At 38.0% G+C, this 20,878-nt stretch overlaps 1 protein-coding gene across 10 annotated transcripts in view; it reads left to right on the plus strand.

Annotated features, from left to right (window-relative positions):
* Positions 1 to 20,878, plus strand: part of Mipol1 (mirror-image polydactyly 1) — a 303,874-nt gene that overhangs the window by 237,609 nt on the left and 45,387 nt on the right. For 8 of the 10 annotated variants that reach the window (XM_060387531.1, XM_060387532.1, XM_060387533.1 and 5 more), the window contains one exon: positions 17,641 to 17,871. In XM_060387531.1, the coding sequence (XP_060243514.1) occupies positions 17,641 to 17,871 (231 nt within the window). Of the gene's footprint in view, positions 1 to 17,640; positions 17,876 to 18,695; positions 19,887 to 20,878 lie in introns of those variants that run through there. The other 2 variants (XM_060387535.1, XM_060387536.1) reach the window with 2 other exon arrangements.

Here is a 20,878-nt window from a genome sequence, read left to right on the forward strand (position 1 = left end):
GGCTCTACATTCTTGTCAAACCTTTTCTCTGAAGATGGCCTAAAAAAAAGTCAGTTACAACCAGCGTTCACCCCACCAATGATTGCACAAGCACAGCTCTGGAAGAAATAAAGGCCAGGCAAATCAGTTGAACAGTGCTTAAGCAATCCTTCCTAGTGACTGTTGTCATTGCCGCTGGACTTTAGAACTGAACATGTTTACATTTAATTAGAAAGGACACACAGTTTACAGCACAGTAGCTATCAATATCGGATCAGAATTGATTTCCGCTTTCTCTCCAGTGATTGCTTCCTTCAAGCTAATTAAAAAAGGCATATAACCAAATGACTCACATAAATTTTAAAGCAAAGTAAACAGCATTCCCTGGAGAGCCAAACAAGAGTAAATGGCATTCATCCTGATTATTAGCTAAATTTTTAAAATAATTCTGATGCTTATAAACGTGTTGTAAGTCTTGTTTTAGCATTATCAAACTGGTGATATGCAAGTGTTTCCCTTTGAAGAAACCTCAGTGAATTGCTTTGCCTGATATCTCAGCCCCATAAGAAACAATAGCCTTAGTTTTATCTTTATAATCCCTGAAACATGGAGATAAGTCAGTCTGAGGGAAGCTTGAGTTCACCTAGTCAGATTCTCAGTTTTCACATTATGCAGGAAAATAAGCATTGAAAATACAATTTTAAAAGTATTTAATATATTTTTTTGTAAGGGACATAAAACATACGTGTTATTTGCTAGAATTAGAAACCATCCAGCTATGAATGACTAACAGGTTTTTGTAAATACCACAGGCAAATTCATCATATATATGATGCTTATTTTCATTTTCTGATCCATTAGAAAGAGATTGGCATTCAATCTCACTAGCTAATATTTTGCTCATTATATAAACTTCTGCGAAAATATAAAAATTAGAGAAATAAAGGAAAATGGGGGGAAAGTAAAGGTCTCCCCCTCCCCAGGAGAATCACGTCTCAGCCCTCCCTTTTTCCTTATGTGAAGCGTCTGCAGTGCATGCCACATCTCCATTGGAAGACCCGCAACACACAAGAAAATATAGAATGATTCAGCTTGAACACCGCCCTTAAATTGTATTTAACTAATTTTCAGATGTTTAGTAAGCACTCTGCCAAGTACTACAGATAAAATGGTGAGTAAAACTGCCCTAAGATAAAGGATGTGTGTGTAGCTCAATGATGGAATGCATATTTAACATTAAAGGGCTCTAGATTGAGTCTATAGCACCCCAAAAATAAAATAAAAATAAACCTAAGAGATTAGATTTTCATCAATTTTAGTTGCTACTATATGTTATACTTGTGTTTGTGTATTTGTTCAATAAATATCCAACAAATAGCCTCTTCAAAAATTATTTCACAGCAAGCAAGGGTTGCCCGAGCCACAGGCGGGTGTCCAGATGCGCTTGTTCTCAGCAAGCCGGAAGACTTCTGGGAGCAAGTGGTGGTGTTGCTGCGCACCCATCAGTGGGTCCCCTGGGGTCTCCCGGGTTTTTTTATTTTGATTCTTTTTTATTTTTATTTTTTAAATTTTTTATTATTAATTACACTTTATTCACTTTGTATCCCCTGTAGCTCCCTCCCTCCTCCCCTCTCAATCCCTCTCTTCCATTCCCTTCTCCCAGCATGCCCCTCCCCAAGTCTTCTTTTCCTTCCTTCTGATCCTAGTCTGTTAGATCTCATCAGGAGTGGCCGCATTGTCTTCCTCTGTGACCTGATAAGACTGCTCCCTCCTCAGGGGGAGGTGATCAAAGAGCAGGCCAATCAGTTCATGTCAGAGGCAGTCCCTCTTCCCATTACTATGTAACCCATTTGGACACTGAACTGCCACGGGCTTCATCTGTGCAAGGGTTCTAGGTTATCTCCATGCAGGGTACTTGGTTGGAATATCAGTCTCAGGAAAGACCCCTGTGCTCAGATTTTTTGTTTCTGTTGTTCTCCTTGTGGAGCTCCTGTCCTCTCCAGATCTTACCATTTCCCACTTCTTTCATGAAATTCCCTGCGTTCTGCCCAAAGGTTGGCTATATGTCTTAGCATCTGCTTTGATAGTCTGCAGGGCAGAGCCTTTCAGAAGCCCTCTGTGGCAGGGTCCTGACTTGTTCTCTGTTTTCTCCTTCTTCTGATGTCCATCCTCTTTGCCTTTCTGGATGGGGATTGAGCATCTTAGCCAGAGCCCTCCTTCCTGATTAGCTTCCTTAGTGTACATATTTTAGTAGGTTTATCCTATATTATATGTCTTGAGTATATACCATGTGTGTCTTTCTGCTTCGGGGATAGTTCACTCAGGATGATCTTTTCCAGATCCCACCATTTACCTGCAAATTTCATGATTTCCTTGTTTTTATTGCTAACTGAGACTTTTTTTAAATCTCAGGCTCTTGATTGCTTAGTGCTCACAAAGCAACCAACCTGTTATTGACATTGTCACTAAGTGTTTAGTGTATTTACTAAATATGAAGTGCTTACACACTTCACAGAGACTCTTACCAGCCATTAACACAAGAATTAAGAACTAGGTCATCCGGGGTAAGGAATCAGGAACTAATTCACTTATTCCGCAAATACTGACCGAAAAATACTTTCTAGGTAGTAGATTTTATCCAATGGTTAAAAGTGGGAGATGTTTTTTGGAGATTTTTTTTTTCATGATGCATACTGTCTGTTCAATATGAGACCACTTGAGCGGGTCACCTAGCTGGCTGTGATGCAGACACTGAGATCCAAATTCTGGATCCTTGAGGGAACAGTAAGCACTTTAACCACAAAGCTGTTTCTTCAGCTCTTAATCTATACTTCTTGAGGAAACTCATATACAGGGTAAGACTGAAAAAAATGTGAGGGCAGGATGGGGTCAGGGTTCTAAGGAAATTAAAAAATATTCATCCTGACTGAAGTTTTATGGATAATTATTTAAATATTATGGATAAATATTTGCATGATAAGAAATGAGCTGAGAAGTGATCCAGGAGGTATCCATTACTATTTTGTGCTTTAGAAAATTACTCAAGGCAAGGAATAAGGAGAAAACTAATATGATAATTTACTTACGAAAATAATACAGATATTCTATATAAAGATAGCAATAAGACTGTAAAGAAATTAAAAGATAGATTTAAGTGTAAATCAGCATAATTGATTAGATGTAACTTGAGAGATACATATTAATGATGATTAAATCAATCTACAGTTTGAAGGACAGAGAAAATGGCTGTGCCATAGAAAATGACAGGAAGAAGAAGCTTATTTGGGAAGGATATAAAATGAGATCATGAGTTTACATCCAGACATTGTGCAATAAAAATTTACAAAGTAGACAGTTGGCAATATATTCAGGTGTTTGTGCAGATCTGGTGCTCAGTGCAGCCATCTGGACTGTGAGGAATTTGGCATGTTATAGATTATTAACTGAAGGAGTGAAAATGAAGTGATAGGGGCGAGATGGGTAGGAAGAGAAGATACCAACAGTCAAAGGACAAGTGGAAGAGAAGCTCTCTCTTGGAGACTTGAGAAGCTTTGGGAAAGTAAACAGAACCCAATGAATTGAATTGCGAAGCAGGGAAAGAATGCATTTCCAGAAAGAACTGGCTCCAGATAGGTGAGACAGATAAGGCTTGAAAAGCACAGCACAGATTGCAACAACTTGGAGTGAAATTGATGTGAAGGCAGCAACCATAGATCTTGATTCTAAATAAAACATTTCTAACTAAGTCTAAAGAAATCCTCTTTTATGCCAAACTGTAATATCTGGAGAAGTTAGTAAATCTGAATTCTGATACGTAACAAAAAGTCTTCATAGATATTCTGGTTCCAGTAACTAAAAATGAGTTCCTGAACTTTACTCTGTTTTGTAGATTTGGACTCTAGCATGTTCCCCTCTCATCCAGCTGAGATCCGAAAGCTGACCCATTCAAATTAACCAGTTAAAGCATGCCTGTGTGAGAGAGAGAGAGAGAGAGAGAGAGACATAGCATCTAATAAGTAATAACAACACTGTTAGCTCCGTGGAAGACCCCATAACTAGAGCAGAATCTTAAAGCAAATCTTATTACCCACCCTTTAAAATCTTTTACTAAGCATTTCATTTTTTGAAATAAAGAACAAATTCCTTGCATAGCTTATCACTAGCCACATTTCTTGAAATGTCTCTTCACACTAGCCACCCTGGTCTTCATTTAGCTCATAAGCATTTTTTTACTTTAAACTTTTGCATATACATCACTACTTTCCTGCATCCCACAAGTTTTGATAAATTGTATTTTCATTTTTACTTTGTTCCATAAATTGTTGTTTTTTCATTTTTGTTTTTGTTTTACTTTCTTTGGCCCATAAGCATTTATAGTTTTGTTGTCTAGCTGCCAAATATTGTTTCCAGCCATACTTGTATATTAAATTTTAAATTAATCCCATAAAGGCTTAAGAGCATATCTTATGCCTTCTGTTCTTTTTGATTTTGCTAAGGTATGTTTTATGACCCATATTTACCATATATCTTGACAAATGTTTCACCTAAGCTTGAGAAGAATGTGTAATCTGCTTTTGCTAAAAGTATTCTATAAATGCCAACTCTATGTTGGTAAATAAAGGCTTGACTGACTGTTTCTTTCCAGACAGAGTATAAATCTCAACTGCGGGTGAGGATGTGAGGAAGGTGGATTAATGATTCTGAATATAATTTAAATAATATAACTACAGTTAAAAATACTACATTGGATACTTGAAATTGCCAGAGATAGGAGATCTTATTATTCTCAAAGTAATTAAATGGAAAAAAATTATTCTTAGAGAAATATCCTACTTTTTCGAAGTTGCCACTTTTATGTGTGGTGTGTGTGTGTCCTTGTTCTTAGCAAATGCTTAGTTTTTCATATCTGCAAGATTAGTAATGGTAGTCACTACAGCTCTTTACATTGGTAATAGGTATCTTCTCTCTGCTTTTTTGCTTGTTATTTCCTTTCACATTGCTTTTCATTTGTTTTACTGTTCTGAGGAGGAGGGCTAGAGTGCTAGGTTAATACATTTCATGTTTCCCACTGTGTATATTTAATGCAATAACTTTCCTCTCAGCACAGCTTTAACTTTTCCCACGAATTTCTGAGTGCTGCGCTCGTTGTCGTTAACTTCTGTGTATTCTTTAAATTCTCTTGGAAATTCCTATTTTACTAGAATTTTTTGTTTTTATTTTCGTTTCTTGTTTTTTCACTCAGAAGTTATTTAGACATCTACTGTTTAGTTTCCAGGTATTTGGTAGTTTTCCTTTTAACATATAAAACCTAGGGTGACGGGGCTGGAGATATTGTTTAGTGGTAAATAGCATTGACTGTCCTTCCAGAAAACTCCAGTTTAATTCCTAGTGCCTTCATGGAAGCTCACAGCCATCTGTAACTCCAGGCCCAGGGCATCAAATGCCATTTTCTATCCTCCACAGGTACTGGGTGTATGCCGTGCACATATATGTGCTTCACGTGGATCTAAGCAAAACACCTGTGCACATAAAATATAAATAAAGGAAAATTAACTAGTGAATAAATAGAACCTAGAGTAACATGAACTTTCTGTTCCTAATGTCTGGTTAGATTCTATTTCTGTTTGAGAACAAGCTATGCATAGCTTTAATTGCTTGGGCGTTCTAAAGTTTGGTTTGTCACCCAGGATGTTGTCTATCATGGTATATGTTCTGGGGCACTGGAAAATAATGTGTATCTGGTTGCTCTGTGGATGCTGGAGTTAAATGATATTGAGTTATTCCTTACTATTGAGCTGTTTTTCTAGTCTTACATTAAAACAAAAATTATTCTCTCTGAGATAATTTTAACCTGTTTATTTTTTTATTTTCAATTAAATCAGCTGCAACAAAAAAGAAACAAGGATATGACCAGGCTGCCTGTTTACTCATGAAGCCTCTTGGTCCACATGCTTAGCCATGCTAAGTAAATTTTCTTCTCTCACTCAGTGGTGGGCTCTTTGACCTCCCTACCCCACCCCCCAGGGAGGAGCAGCCCTGCTAGGCCACAGAGGAGGACTTTGCAGCCAGTCCTGAAGACACCTGATAAACCAGTATCAGATGAAAGGGGAGGAGGTCCCCCCCCTATCAGTGGACTTGGGAACGGGCAGGGAGGAGATGAGGGTAGGAGGGTGGGATTAGGAGGAAAAGTGGGAACGGGATACAGCAGGGATACAAAGTTAACAAACTGTAACTAATATTAAAAAAATAAAAATTAAAAAAAATTTTCTCTCTTTATGTCATGCAGAATTGAAGCCTATTGGAGTACATGCTAATTTCCTCAAAAATAAGTAAAATAAGCTATAGTTTTCTTGAAAGGGGCCCAGTACATTAACTAATACAATTAACCAGAAAGTAAAGGCAGGCACTCTCCTTCCAACAAGGTAGCACATATTTGTGTTCTTCATACTTTGCTTTAGTTTTATTTACTCTGTAAAACAAGCCAAGCCTGACTCTTTTTTTTTTTTTAAGAATGATTTAAGGATGTTATCAGTGGCTGAATAAAGGTTGAGGAAACTGGTTTACTTCTCTCAATTCATGAAAAACCTGTAGTAACAGGCACTTGTTTTCAACAGTATTTACAAAATAGCTGAATATTGCATAATATGTTGATAAAGTCAGCTAGATATAAATCATAGAAAAAGTTCACAGGTAGGAATGCCTTTTCTTGGCCAGGACTTGTGCTGCGAATTTTTACCTGTAAAGATCAGGGGAAGCCTCGATTGAGATGTAAAGTAAATAAATGAATGAATGAAAAAAAGATTTAAAAAATCACTATATTTGACTCTCCTTTGAACTAATGAGACTTTTCTCATTGTTTTGTAGTTGAAGAAGTTCATTCAGAGAGGAAAATATTTTTTTACAAGTAGAGGATAAAACTAAAACTTATCCTTGGTCTTCTGTATAGTACAATCCTGCATCTTTTCAAAAACGTGCATAGCACTCAGTATTCTTGAAGCAATGGACTGGATAACTTGTTATCAGGAGCTGTACTTTACTATTTAGCAGCATTTCTGGACCCTTTACCATTAAATGACTGTTCCAAAGCTATGGTTTTAACAATTAAAAATGTCTTTAAACACTACAAAATGACTTTTGGGGGTCAAAATGACTCAAAATCTAGAAGTACTTGCTGCACTGAGGAGGTGGTTCAGTGGGTAAAATACCAGCTATGCACACCCCAGGATCTGAGTCAGAGTTTGCAGAACTTTACAAACCAAATACCAGAGCAGAGAACAACTGGTCTGTCTTACACAGCAGTGAATGACAAAGGGACCCTGTCTCAAACAAGGTGCTTCCTGTGAGGACAGTCATTTGACGTTGTCCTCTGACTTCCACACACATGCCATGGCATCAGTACAAATGAACACACACATATCATACATACATACACACCTTGTCTGCATTCACACAAAGATTTAAACAAAAGAACTACTACTCTATGTTACTTTACCACTAAATTGTAAACCCAAACTATCCAAGTAACAGAGTGTATAGATCACACTATTTATTAAGCAATTATCACAAGATAAATAAAGCAAAAAACTGAAAAGTTAAATGCTGATTGCAGAAAGGTGAATGAAGTGTTCTCCTCAGGATTTGAATAATACACCATGGAGAAAAGAGAAGACATCAGAAAAGTAGCTTCAAAATGTAGTGTAAATGAAAATGTGCACATGGACAAATACCTCAGTCGAACCCATGTGTCACATTACAACTGAGAGTTTGACAAACAAGAAGCAGACAAATTGAGAACATACTACATGAAGATTCATGCTGATTTTGTGATCATAGTGTAGTCAAATGATTTAAGCTGAAGAGTCAAGGTTCAGGAAAATTCTAGGGCAGGAGACAACCAGGAAACATCTGAACAGAGAGAAAAAACAGTACAGAAAGGAAGTCTAGCCTAGGTGTAGTAGCACATGACTATAATCCCAGGCCTAAGAGGACTGCAAGTTCAGTGACAACCTGGAAAAGGTGTATAACAAGTTCTAGGCCAGCCTAAAATACAATAAGAATCTGGCCTTACCGGGCCATGGAGGATGACAATGCAGCCACTCCTGATGTGATCTGGTGGACTGGGATTGGAGGGAAGAGGAGGAGGGCCTTCCCTATCAGTGGACTTGGGGAGGGGCATGCAGGAGGGTGGGAGGGAGGGTGAGACTGGGAGGGGAGGAGGGAGGCGCTTATGGGGGGATGCAGGGTGGATAAAGTGTAATTAATAAAAAAAAAGATACACAGTGTCAAAAAAAGATGGTGTCAAAGAAAAAAGAATCTGGCAAAAAAAAATACATAAATAAAATAAAATAGTCTGTTGCATGCCACTTGCTGGAAAAGTGCCCACAGAGGGATATTTTCTACCTTGATCCTCCATTGTATCCAGTATAGTGATCAGGAGATAATTCAAAGTCATTTAAGAAGGTGAAATAATGCTTTGTTACTCTTCTCATTGATATGACAAAACACCTGACAGAAGCCACTTAAGAGAATAAGGGTTTATTTTCACTGTCCACATTTCAGATAAATGTTCTCACCTCCGTGAACACTTCCTGGACACCCTTTTGCAGATAATCCCAGAAATTTGTCTTCTACATAATTCTAAATCCTGAGAAGTTGACAGTCAGATTAACTATCAGAATTAACTTAGTAATGTTTTAAAGTCTCACTTTTATATTTAAGAACATTAAATTATTAAGATTATATAATTTTAAAGCTGAAATGTGACTTGAAATTTTATTTATTGTATCTCATTACCTGCATAGCAAACAAGAAATAATTATAGTTCTATGTGGCATTGGTCATGTGCTTTGAATTCCTGTGAGTGATTCAATGACTCTTCTGCTCTTCTATTATTTTTTTTTCCTATAACTCAGTTTATTCCCATACTATTTAAGTGCCATTAAGTTGTGATCCTTCTGCTGTGCTGAAAAATACATATGGAAATACAAATATCTTTTAAAGGGGATTATATGCAATAGGAAAGCTAGACAGTAGGGTCCTAGTGTCCATGTAGAGTAGAACAGGATAAGACAAAAGAATATTATAGATGTTTATAAACACCCATATGCTGAGAACATATTCTTCTTTATTTTTTACTCTCCCTATTTTGTGTTCATATAGGAAATTTTCTTTAGAAGTATAAACATTTTATTAACTTCTTAGTGAATAATTACTTCTCATAAAATAAAATAGACCCTAAGGTTAACATTGACCTAAAATTAACCATATAATTAACAATGGAATATTAGAATATTGTCAGTGGGATATAAACTACAAAATAAGGAGGAAAGCATGTTACAATAAGTTATAAACAGTACAAGAGCAGAGTTATGAGATACTAGCAGATAAAACATCAAAAAAAATTTTTTTTTCAATGCAGTTTATTCAGGAACATTGAACAATCCTCGGACCCCGGGGAAAGCCAGCCCACAGCTTAAATAGCCTCTGGGTAGCCAACCCAGGCGTGCCACGGGGGCAATGCAGATAGGTCCACATACATGGAAGCAAGCCAGATCCTCGGCCTTAGCCAAATGTGGAGTTGTTCGTGACAGAGAGCACTCACCATCGGGAAGGTGGAAGGCGGAAACCAGCTCCATCTTTAAGGCATAGCATTCCGCAGCTCTCTACAGTTCCCCCTTTTTGTTTTAGACGCATCAGGCAAGAGTAGAGGTCTGATCTCTGATATTAGAAATAAGTTGGGACTTTGTACAGATGTTCATTTAGGTGTCATCCACCCAAAGAGCATCAGATCCGTCCAATACCTTTTTCTCAGAGGCGGGACCTGGGGCATCAACCCGCATGCAATCAGACATGCTCTTCTCTGGGTCCAAAGCAGCTAACCCTGAGTGCAGTGCTTAGCCTCGCATCCTGAGCGTATCATTTTAGCTTTTTATGGTATCCAACCATGCTTGGGGAGAATGTCCTGCTTCAATGGCTGTAAAAACCTGAATGATCATGGCTGCATCACACTGTTGTGAGACTCTAATCTTGCATATATACCACAGGCAAACCAAGGAGACCAACACCAGAAGGCCTGCTAACGCTCCCATGCCCGCCCATTCCTTCAGATGATTCATGGCTGCAGCAATCCATGTTGATAATCCTGTGGCTAGTCCTGCGTCCACTCTGGTAGAATTTACTGTGACAATGGCCACTCTCAGCTGCTCCATCGTAGTATCGAATTCTCCAGTCCAATTACCTAAAATATAGCTCGACAATTGTTTAGACAGATTTGCAGCACAGGAAAAATTCTCATGTTGTATGCTAGTGACACAAAGTCCAGCATACTTTCATTGACAGCCAGGTTGAGCGATTTGCCATAGGGTATCAATTTGCTCCTGCAAGAGGTCAATCCTCTGATTGAACACCATCAAGTTTCCTTTTAGTTGAGCATTAATTCCTTTATGTACAACTAAGGCATGAGCTACATTGGCTAAATGGTTATTCAGGGTCTGAGCAGTCTGCCCAGTATGACTCATGGCTAATGCCCTGGTGGTAGCTCCAACAGCCGTCAATGAGATGGTAGTAACAATGGTGGCTGTAGTTCCAAGATCCCTTTTCTGTCTGAAGAGAGTCATAGCGTGAGGGGCATCAATGGGCATAGGCACCCAGTGAGGCATGCGAGTAACCAGGGCATACCTAACTTTACTAGCATTCCAGCATTGGGCAAAAAAGCAAGTATCATTACCACAAATACTTGGCTCTATCTGGCTAATAATGAATAAAAATGGGGGATATAGACAAACAGGTGTGGGCTTATAGGAAATATTATGAGAAGCCTTAAACCCTCGTTGGAACATCCTGCGTCAGTTCTAGAACTAGCAGTGGTGGTGTCCGAGGTCTGAGTAGGTTCAGGAGACCATTGCCCCCAGGGGCGAGACGTGCTCCATGCCAATTGACTAACTCCATGTTTTCCTCCAATTTTGAAAGTCATTTAAGGTTCTTAAATTATTTTTTTCCCTTTTTTCTTAAATTTTTCATCAATTACACTTTATTCATTCTGCATCCCCCCATAAGGAACCCTTCTCCACTGCTGGTGGGAATGTAAACTTGTACAACCACTCTGGAAATCAATCTGGCGCTTTCTCAGACAACTAGGAATAGCACTTCCTCAAGATCCAGCCATACCACTACTGGGCATATATCCAAAAGAGGCTCAAGTACACAAAAAAGGACATTTGCTCAACCATGTTTGTAGCAGCTTTATTTGTAATAGCCAGAAGCTGGAAACAACCCAGATGCCCCTCAACTGAAGAATGGATGCAGAAATTGTGGTACATCTACACAATGGAATATTACTCAGCAATGAAAAATAAGGAAATCATGAAATTTGCAGGTAAATGGTGGGATCTGGAAAGGATCATCCTGAGTGAGTTGTCTCAGAAGCAAAAAGACACACATGGTATATACTCACTCATATAGACATACAACATAGGACAAACCCACTAAAACCTGTGCATCTAAAGAAACTAAGCAAGAGAGAGGACCCTAACTAAAACGTCCAATCCCCATCCAGAAAGGCAAAGAGGATGGACATCAGAAGAAGAAGAAAACAGGAAACAACCTAGGAACCTACCACAGAGGACCTCTGAAAGCCTCTGCCCTTCAGACTATCAAAGCAGATGCTGAGCCTGATGGGCAACTGTTGGGCAGAGTGAACGGAATTTTAGGTAAGAACTGGGAAATAGTAAGAGCTGGAGAGGACAGGGTCTCCACAAGGAGAGCAACAGAACAAGAAAATTTGAACATAGGGAACTTCCCAGAGACTCATACTCCAACCAAGGACTATTCATGGAGATAACCTAGAACCCCTGCACAGATGTAGCCCAGGGCAGTTCAGAGTCCAATTGGGTTACATAGTAATGTGAAGAGGGACTGCCTCTGACATAATCTGATTGGCCTGCTCTTTGATCACCTCCCTCTGGGGGGGGGGAGCAGCCTTACCAGGCCACAGTAGAGGACAATACAGCCACTTTTGATGTGAACTGACAGACTAAGATCAAAAAGGAGAGGAGAACCTCCCCTATTAGTGGACTTGGGGAGTGGCATGCAAGCAGAGGGAGGAGGGAGGGTGGGATTGGGATGGGAGGAAAACATCAAAATTTAAGTTTTAGTTTTCCCTAAGGATCTATGACCTCTGTCTGCTATGGACTTTTGAGAGAGTGTATAATACCAATACCGTTCATGGATTCCCTCTTAGGAACTGAGTCTAATCCAATCAGAGAGCAATGTGTTGCCCTCATACCGTTTGTGCCACTACGACATAAGTGGACACATATTGCCTGGTGAGTTGCTATTATAGTTCATAGGGTCACAACCAGGTAGGTCCACTGATGCCTCCCTTCTGTCTTCCACAGCTGATAACATAATACCTTCCTATACTGTAAACCTCGCTAGCAGAGAATATTTTTTCAAGCTTAGTTCTAGCTCCTTTAATCATACAACCAGGGTAGGTGGTATATTCAGCTGTAGGGTCTTATGACCCTTAGTCAAGGTGGGCAATCAAAAATAAAATGGCAAGAGCTTATATTGTTTAGGGAGCTGCATGAGCCTTTTCTAACCAATATCTCATAAGGATGAGTAACATAACTGTAAATTAGTTCTTTGTTTAATAACCCATAACTTTTAGGAGGAGCCCTTTCAACACAGTCAGGCTGTCTCCATTCCCCAGTGTGTGTGTGTGTGTGTGTGTGTGTGTGTGCCATATGGCTTTTCATATCACCTTCATTTTCCGTAGCCTAGCCTCTCCTGTTTTGTATCCTGCCACCACTTCCCCACTTAAATCTCTCCGCACACGGTATTCCACCTCCCTACTTCCATATCACTTCTGCTTTATTATCCCTCTCCCAATAGCAAATTTCTAGACTTTTGGCCCCTACAGAAGCTCTTAGAGATTTGAAGACAGGGACACATGTTTTTCTGTGCCTGGGTTACCTCACTTAGTACAATTTTTTTTCTAGTTTCATCTATTTACCTGCCATGGTGTATATGTACCAAACTTTCCATTATCCACCCATCAGTTGGTTAATATATAGACTGATTCTTTTTCCTAGTTATTTTCAATATAGCAGCAATAAATATGGATGAGCAATAAATATGGATATAAATTTTAGTAGTAGGAAATAAATTACTTTGGGTATATGCCCAAAAGAGGAATAGTCATATGGTAGGTCTATTTTTAGTTCTTGAGTGGTTACATTACTTTTGTACTCCCACTAATAGTGAATTTAATTAACTATACTAACATATGCTCAAATGGCCTTCTAAGTTATATGTATGTCTGTGTGTGTGTCTGTGTTTGTATGTGCTTGTACACATAGATAACTACAACCTTAGTCAGAGAAAGTCAAGTGAGCTGTGAAGATTACAGAGACTTAGACAGGTACAATAGTAAGTGACAGTTGAGTGTTCAGCCCTAAACAAGGCACTTAATGTCATTCTCTCCTGGGATCAGGGAGCATTTCAGAAAATGAAATAGAAAGAATGTAAGGGACAAAGAATAAAGAAAAAGGTTGCAAAATGCTGTATTGCCACATGCCAGATCCGGAACAATACACAGCCATTATAATAACAACCTCTCAACACCTGCAGAACACTAACTGGATCTGCACAAGAATGGGTGATGACCACTCACTTCCCCACTATGTCCTGCTGATAGATTCAAAGAGAGCCTTTGCCTTCAGCTGTGTAACCAGAAGTGACTCCATTAATTGGTTGAACTAAGTGGGTCACAAATCAAAACCAAATTCAGATTCTTGCATCTGGGAAAGGGACAGGTTAGAGAAAATGAGTTTATATGGGTTAGAAGGAAAATAAGGGAAGGTGCAGGAGAGAGTAACCAGAATATATGCTTGTATGAAATTGTCAAATAACTAACAATTTAAAAAAATAACTATTTTTAATTTTCTGAGAAAGCAGATTGATTTCCACAGTTGTTGTACAAGTTTACATTCCCACCAGCAGTGGAGGAGGGTTCCCTTTTCTCCACATCCTCTCCAGCATGTGTTGTCACTTGAGTTTTTGATCTTAGCCATTCTGATGGGTAGAAGGTAGAATCTCAGGGTCATTTTGATTTGTGTTTCCCTGATGATTAAGATGTTGAGCGTTTAAGTGTTTCCCTGCCATTCAGTATTCCTCTGTTGAGAATTCACTGTTCAGTTCTATACCCTATTTTTTTTACCTTAAAGTCTTCTTTTTAATTACAATTTACTCACTTTGTATCCCAGCTGTAACCCTCTACTTCATCCCTCTCAATCTCACCCGCCCTCCCTCTTCTCCTCCCATGTCCCTTCCCCAGTCCACTGATAGGGGAGGTACTCCTCCCCTTTCATTTGACGCAAGCCTATCAGGTCTCAACAGGACTACACCCCATTTTTTAATTGTATTACTTGATTTGTTGGTTTTTAACTTCTTGCATTCTTTGTATGTGGATATAAGCCCTCTGTCAAATGTAGGGTTAGTGGAGATCTTTTCCCAGTTTGAGGCTGTCATTTTGTTCTGTTGACAGTGTCCTTTGCTTTACAGAAAGAAGCTTTTCAGTTTCAGGAGGTCCCATTTATTGATTGTTGATCTTAGAGCCAGTACTGTTGGTGTTCTGTTCAGTTATACTTCCCCTGGGCATATACCCTAACAATGCATTCAGTAAGGACATTTGCTCAACCATGTTCGTAGTAGCCTTATTTGTCATAGCCAGAATCTGGAAACAGTCTAGATGTCCCGCAACTGAAGAATGGATACAAAAATTGTGGTACATTTGCACAATGGAATACTACTCAGCAATTAAAAACAAAATCATGAAATTTGCAAGCAAATGAGTGAAACTAGAAAAGATCACCCTGGGTGAGGTAACGCAGAAGCAGAAAGACATATATGGAATATACTCACTTATAAGTGGATATTAGCCATATAATACAGGATAAACATACTAAAATCTATTGTCCTAAAAAAAAAAAACTAAACAACAAGGAGACCCAAGGGAAGATACTTAATCCTCATTCAGAAGGGCAAACAAGATAGACATCGGATGTGGGAGAAGATAGGGAACATGACAGCAGCCTACCATAGAGGGGTTCTGAAAGACTCTATCTAGCACTGTATCAAAGCAGATGCTGAGACTCAAAGCCTAACTTTGGTCAGAGTACAGGGCATCTTATGGAAGAAGGGGGAGATAGAAAGACATGGAGGGACCAGGAGTGCCACAAGGAGACCAACAGAGCCAAAACGTCTGGGCCCAGGAGTGCCTGCAGAAACTAATGAATCAACCAAGGACCATGCATGGAGAGTACATAGACCCTGCTCAGATGTAGCCCATGGACAACTCAGTTTACATGTGGGTTCCCCAGTAAGAGGAACAGGGGCAATCTCTGGCAAGAACTTGGTTGCCTGTTCTTTGATCACCTCTGCCTGCCTGGCAAGGTGTCCTTACTAGGTCACAGAGAAAGAGGATCCAGACAGTCCTACCATCTAGGGCCACATAGTAGGGAAGCAGTACCTCCACTATCAGTAGACTAGTGGAGGGACATAGTGGGGAAGAGGAAAGGAGGGTGGGACTGGGAGGAGATGAGGGAGGTGGCTACAGCCAGGATACAAAGTGAATGAATAAACAATAATAATAAAATTTGAAAAGAGAAAAAAATGAAAACAAAGTTGGAGAGCCTGAAAGGTTTGTCTGGGGAAGCAGTATTTAGATTGAAACTGCCCTGATGAGTACAAGTCTGCCATGCAGATGCATGGAGGGGAAGCACTGCAAGCAAGTGCCTTGGGCAGGAAAAGCTTTCTATGTAAGAAACTGGTTGAAAGTTGAAGTATAAAGGCAGATAATGAAGAGATATGTAGATATGGCAAGCATGGAGAAGTAAGTGCTGCCGGGGTGGGGGAGGACAGGACTGTGGGTTCAAATGCGACCTCTGTAACGGGGCTGGGATTAATTAAATTACCTGCCTCTCTTTGTTTATATTTCTTCTTTCATACAACAAAGACAGTAAGGGGAGGAAGACCTTATCTATTAGTGGACTAGGGAATGGGCCTAGGGGGAGAAGAGGGAGGGAGGGTGGGATTGGGAGGAGACAGAGGGGGCCACAGCAGGATACAACGTGAATAAGTTGTAATAAATGATAATAATAAAATTTTAAAATAATAATAAAAATTAAAAAAAAACAAAAGCAGTAAATAAGACTATTTGCAAAAGTTGTTTTGAGGCTTAGAGAGTTAAGGTATATAATTTGGTTTTTTTAGAGATTTTTTTTAAAGAGTGCATGAATTACCATTGCAAAATATTAAGTGAAATAAATTCTGAAAAATCGCTGTAGCTACTGCTCCTGCTTGATAACTTTCTGATGGAAGATGAATGTTTGGGAGGCAATTTGAATAATGAGTAGCCCTTTTGAACTAGGATGTAAAGGGTCCAATCACATATCTATCTGCACATCATTCTAATTTTACACAGGATAACCAATTGACCAGAGTTTAGATACATTCTCTATTTTTAGGGATTAATTTAAATCCTGAAATGATTTCTTTCGATATGTCAACTGTCTTTGTTTCTACATGATACCTACCCCACAGTGAGAAGACTATAAAGGCTTATCTGTAACTTGAAAAGAAGAAATTTATAATCACTTTCATCTGGACAGTTTTAGATGAAGCATCAGACCAGTATTAGGCCAGTACTGTCCGACTAGCTTTTTGCAGCTTTAAGAATTATATTGCTTTCATTCATATTATCAATTTGTGTTATATAGTGGTTGTACTTCCAACACTTCAGTCGACATTTCCTTTGTATGCATATACTGGAATGATTTTATTTAATAAAAAAAGAACATCTCCTATGTGGATTTTAAATTTCCCTTATTAAATATTTATATTTTCAAAATGTCTTTATTTAATTGAGTGAGGTGCTTGGTGCCATTTCAAAATAACCTCAGGTGGTGGGTGTAATGACATATCAAAGATCTGACCTTTAGCATTTTAGGATTCTATTTGTCTGCATTTTCTTCTGCATTCATTTAGTCTTAATTTATATGCTCTTTCTCCATATCACTTAATGAGTAGATATATTTATCATAAGATTCATTAAACATAAAAATATACATCTGTATACATTTTATCTGACTAGTAATTTTTACCTCATTCATATTTCCGCTGTGGCAAGTGGAAGAGACTTTGGATAAGATTGATGGGTATTTGCACGAACCTCTTTCATTCTCATTGAGTGCTTCAATGGGTCCTGGATCTTCTAAACTGATGTCTGTTCTCCTTTCACATCTTGGCAATCAGCTTATTATATTTTTATTTACCTAGAGATACTTTATTTTCTAGTTCTGTGCTACTCCTTTAAAAGAAAATTGAATATAATATTTACACTGACATAATTAAATTAACATTTTACATCATCTTTCTGTGTGCTTTGATAACACAGATAATCAGTTTTCTGCATAGCTTCTGGCCTAGTAGCAGAGTTTCAGAACAATGATCAATTATAATAATATGTTGCAAAACTATTTACATGTGTCCATTTAAGTATTTCTATTTTGATTTTTCAGAAATGGGTTTCTAAATGAAGTTTTTTTATTAAATCATCTTTCAGCCTCCATTATTTATATTTGTATTTTTATATTTTCTCAGTTTACACAAATCATTATCTCAAGAAGAAAATTTGAAGGATCAGTTTAACCATGCTCTTAGTACCTATGAAGAGGCCTTAAGAAACAGAGAGAGCGTTGTTTCCATCACTCAACAGCAGAATGAAGAACTGGTCACCCAACTTGAGCAGGCTATGACCGAACGTGCAAACATGGAATTACAGCTTCAGCGTGCTGTGGAGGCCTCTCAAGCAGCCAATGAAAAGGTTCAAAAGTAAGTAAAGGATGTAAAGGATCTGTCACTGAGTTTAAAAGCATGAATCATAAAAAAAAAAAAAAGAAGGAAGGAAAAAGAAAGAACAACTTTTCTTTGCAAACTAAATAATACATATATTTTTTTCTTGGTTTTACTAATGCTTTAAGGAAAAAGTAAACAAAATAAACTTAAGTTACATATCACATCCTTTTTGGATATCAAACAATTATTTGTTTGGGCCTTATTGTTTTAACAATATTTAGGACAAATCATATCTAAGAAATTACCTTGATCAGCTTATGGAGACCCTCCCACACTGAGAGATGACGTTATGTGCAGAAGGGTTAGACAGTCAAGTTACCACTGGCTGTACTCACTGAGCCCTCCCTGTCATGTTGCTGGAGTTGAGCTCTTCTATGACCTTGTTCTCTGAGGCCTCTAGCTGCACTGAACCCAGTACAGAAAAATTGATTTCCTTGTGTTGTTCTTTAGAAGTATTCTACTCAGCTTTCGGAGTGCATATTTATATCTGTTTATTTTGACAGCTCTTTGCATTTTTATTAAAATTTAAACAAGGCTGCATAATGAGCAGTCCTTACAACAGAGCACAGAATGTCAGCAGTTTCTCAAACAAAGATGGCCGTTAGTAATTTATGGAACTTGAACATTGTAGCATCATTTTCTGAGGATACTGTTTGGGCCAGGGCTTGTCATCTACCCTTCTTTTGGATGGTTAGCAGCACCATATTGTCTTTCACAAATGTAACCTCCTCTAGCTGCCAACTTGCTTTCTTCCCTTAAGTTTGTGTGCTCAAGGATTGTTACTCCCTCTTACTTCCTAGGTGAAATAAGTCATCTCAACCATTTCCCCAACATCTCTGCAACCATGCCTAAACTGATAGCCCAAACTCAGGTGCATCTGGATCAAGCCATTTTAGGCATTTAGGTTTTGGCATTACACACTGTACTCCTATTTTTTTTTCTTCAGTTTTTATCATTATTATTATTTACATTTTATCAACTCTGTATCCCAGCTGTATCCCGCTGTCATATTCCCTCCCAATCCCACCCTCCCTCCCTCATCTCCTCCTTACTTGGAAGCTTTTGATGAAGCTCTGGGCATTACTGTTTAAAGATCAGGTTCAAATTCACTCAAGAAACTATACATCTTGTTACTTGGCAATGTGCATTAACAAACTAAGAATGCTGTGATATAAAAATTTTAACTCTAAATCATAATCAATAACTTAGGCAATTATGATTTACTTCTATTTGTCCAGGCTACAAATAATTATAAACTTCAAAGTTTTTTATGTGTAAGCACTTCATTGCTTTCTGACTAAAATTTCATAAAACAATGGTTCCTTGAAACCAGTTGGGTTTCAAAAAATGTTGGAAATGCCAATTTTTATCTCACCAGCTAGCATTATCATCTTTTAAAAGAAAGACCTTTTGCACACCAGAAAGGGGAAAGATTGTCATCTCAGATAATGTATCAAATTGGGTAGTTTTAACTACTGGACAAACTTATATTGTCTTTATTTTGTACATTTAACCATAAACAAATAAAATCTCTTTAATATAACGTTATCAACCTGAGTGTAAGCTTAAGTACAACAAGTTATTTATAAGAGCCAAATGTTGAAAATACTTTTTATAAAAAAATTTTATTCTGATTTCCAACAAGACCTAGGTGACGTATTATCAGCCTTCTTTTACATAGTCTGTTTACTTTATTAGTCACAAATTAGGTACTGTGTATCTTCATTGTGGTTATATGAACATTATTCTGTGCATTCTAGGTAAATTTTAGGAAGGTTATCCTCTGAAAAGACAATGAATAAAGCTATGTAAGATGGGCTTTGTATGTTTTATATGGTCTTGTTTTATTCTTTGAAAAATATGTAAATGCTTTATGCAATGTAAAATTTGAATACAAGAGGTCTCTTCTCCCCTCACAACCAGATCTCTTGAATAAATGATCAAAAATAATCTTTCATTTTTAATACCTACATATTTTCTGCTGTTCATTACCTTGTTGGCAACTGGCTGAAACTGTTCTCTTTAAGATTAAAAGTAATTTCTTAATTCCAAAGTTCATGGCACATATTAATCATATTCTTATTATACAACTGATATACAATCATGATAAAAAATTCAAGATGTCTTATATGATTAATATAACACTATTATTTCAGAATTTAGGCTTTGGATTTAAAATGTGTAGGTTTGTACTTGGAGTTTATTTTGAAACTTCATGCAAATATTCCCAGTGACTTGCCTTCCTTGGCAATATTATAGGAAATAAGACAAGCAAAGCCTTTAAACAATGCATGTTATATACTCCCTACTCTTGCTATCTTACTCTCTACTGGACTGTCTGTCTCGTTCCTCATTCCTTTTCAAGACCAAATGCCTTTGCAAATGTTGATCTCTCTACTTAGAGCCATTTGCTGTCCTGCCAGCCTCCGGGAGAACATTGTTAATCCTACGAGAGTCAGTGCAACATTGAACATAGGGGAGAATCGATTCAGTGGTTATGCCAAGTAGTTCTGGATTTCAGTCCCTGCTTTCCTACTAGGAAAATTTGAGGCCCATTGTCTACCCATAAGTAAAGTTCCTAGATCAGGTTTGACAATAAATCTGGCAGGCTTCTAGTAAAGAATAAATTGTGTAACATATAATGCCTAGTGCATTGCCAGAACCATTAGAAACATTCTAAAATGTTATATTTATTAATAGCTTCATATCTATCAGTATACTAAGACTAGTTCTGCTGCATCTTCTCTATAAAGTTGTCTTCATCTTCCTAGAAAGAAAAATCTATCTATTCTCTGTATTACAGTATTTGGCATTTAAAAAATGTATTAGATCTTCCATTCAGCAATATGCCCAAATGCAGTGATTGGGCTATATATGTATATGCTTATGTCTTTCCTACTAGACTATATATTGCTTGGATATGGAAGTCCTTAAGACATGTAAGTCCTAAAGCTCTACATGATGCATCTTACCTATTGAGTGC

The sequence above is a fragment of the Meriones unguiculatus genome, chromosome 7 (genome assembly GCF_030254825.1).
Source record: "Meriones unguiculatus strain TT.TT164.6M chromosome 7, Bangor_MerUng_6.1, whole genome shotgun sequence".
Taxonomy (NCBI): domain Eukaryota; kingdom Metazoa; phylum Chordata; class Mammalia; order Rodentia; family Muridae; genus Meriones; species Meriones unguiculatus.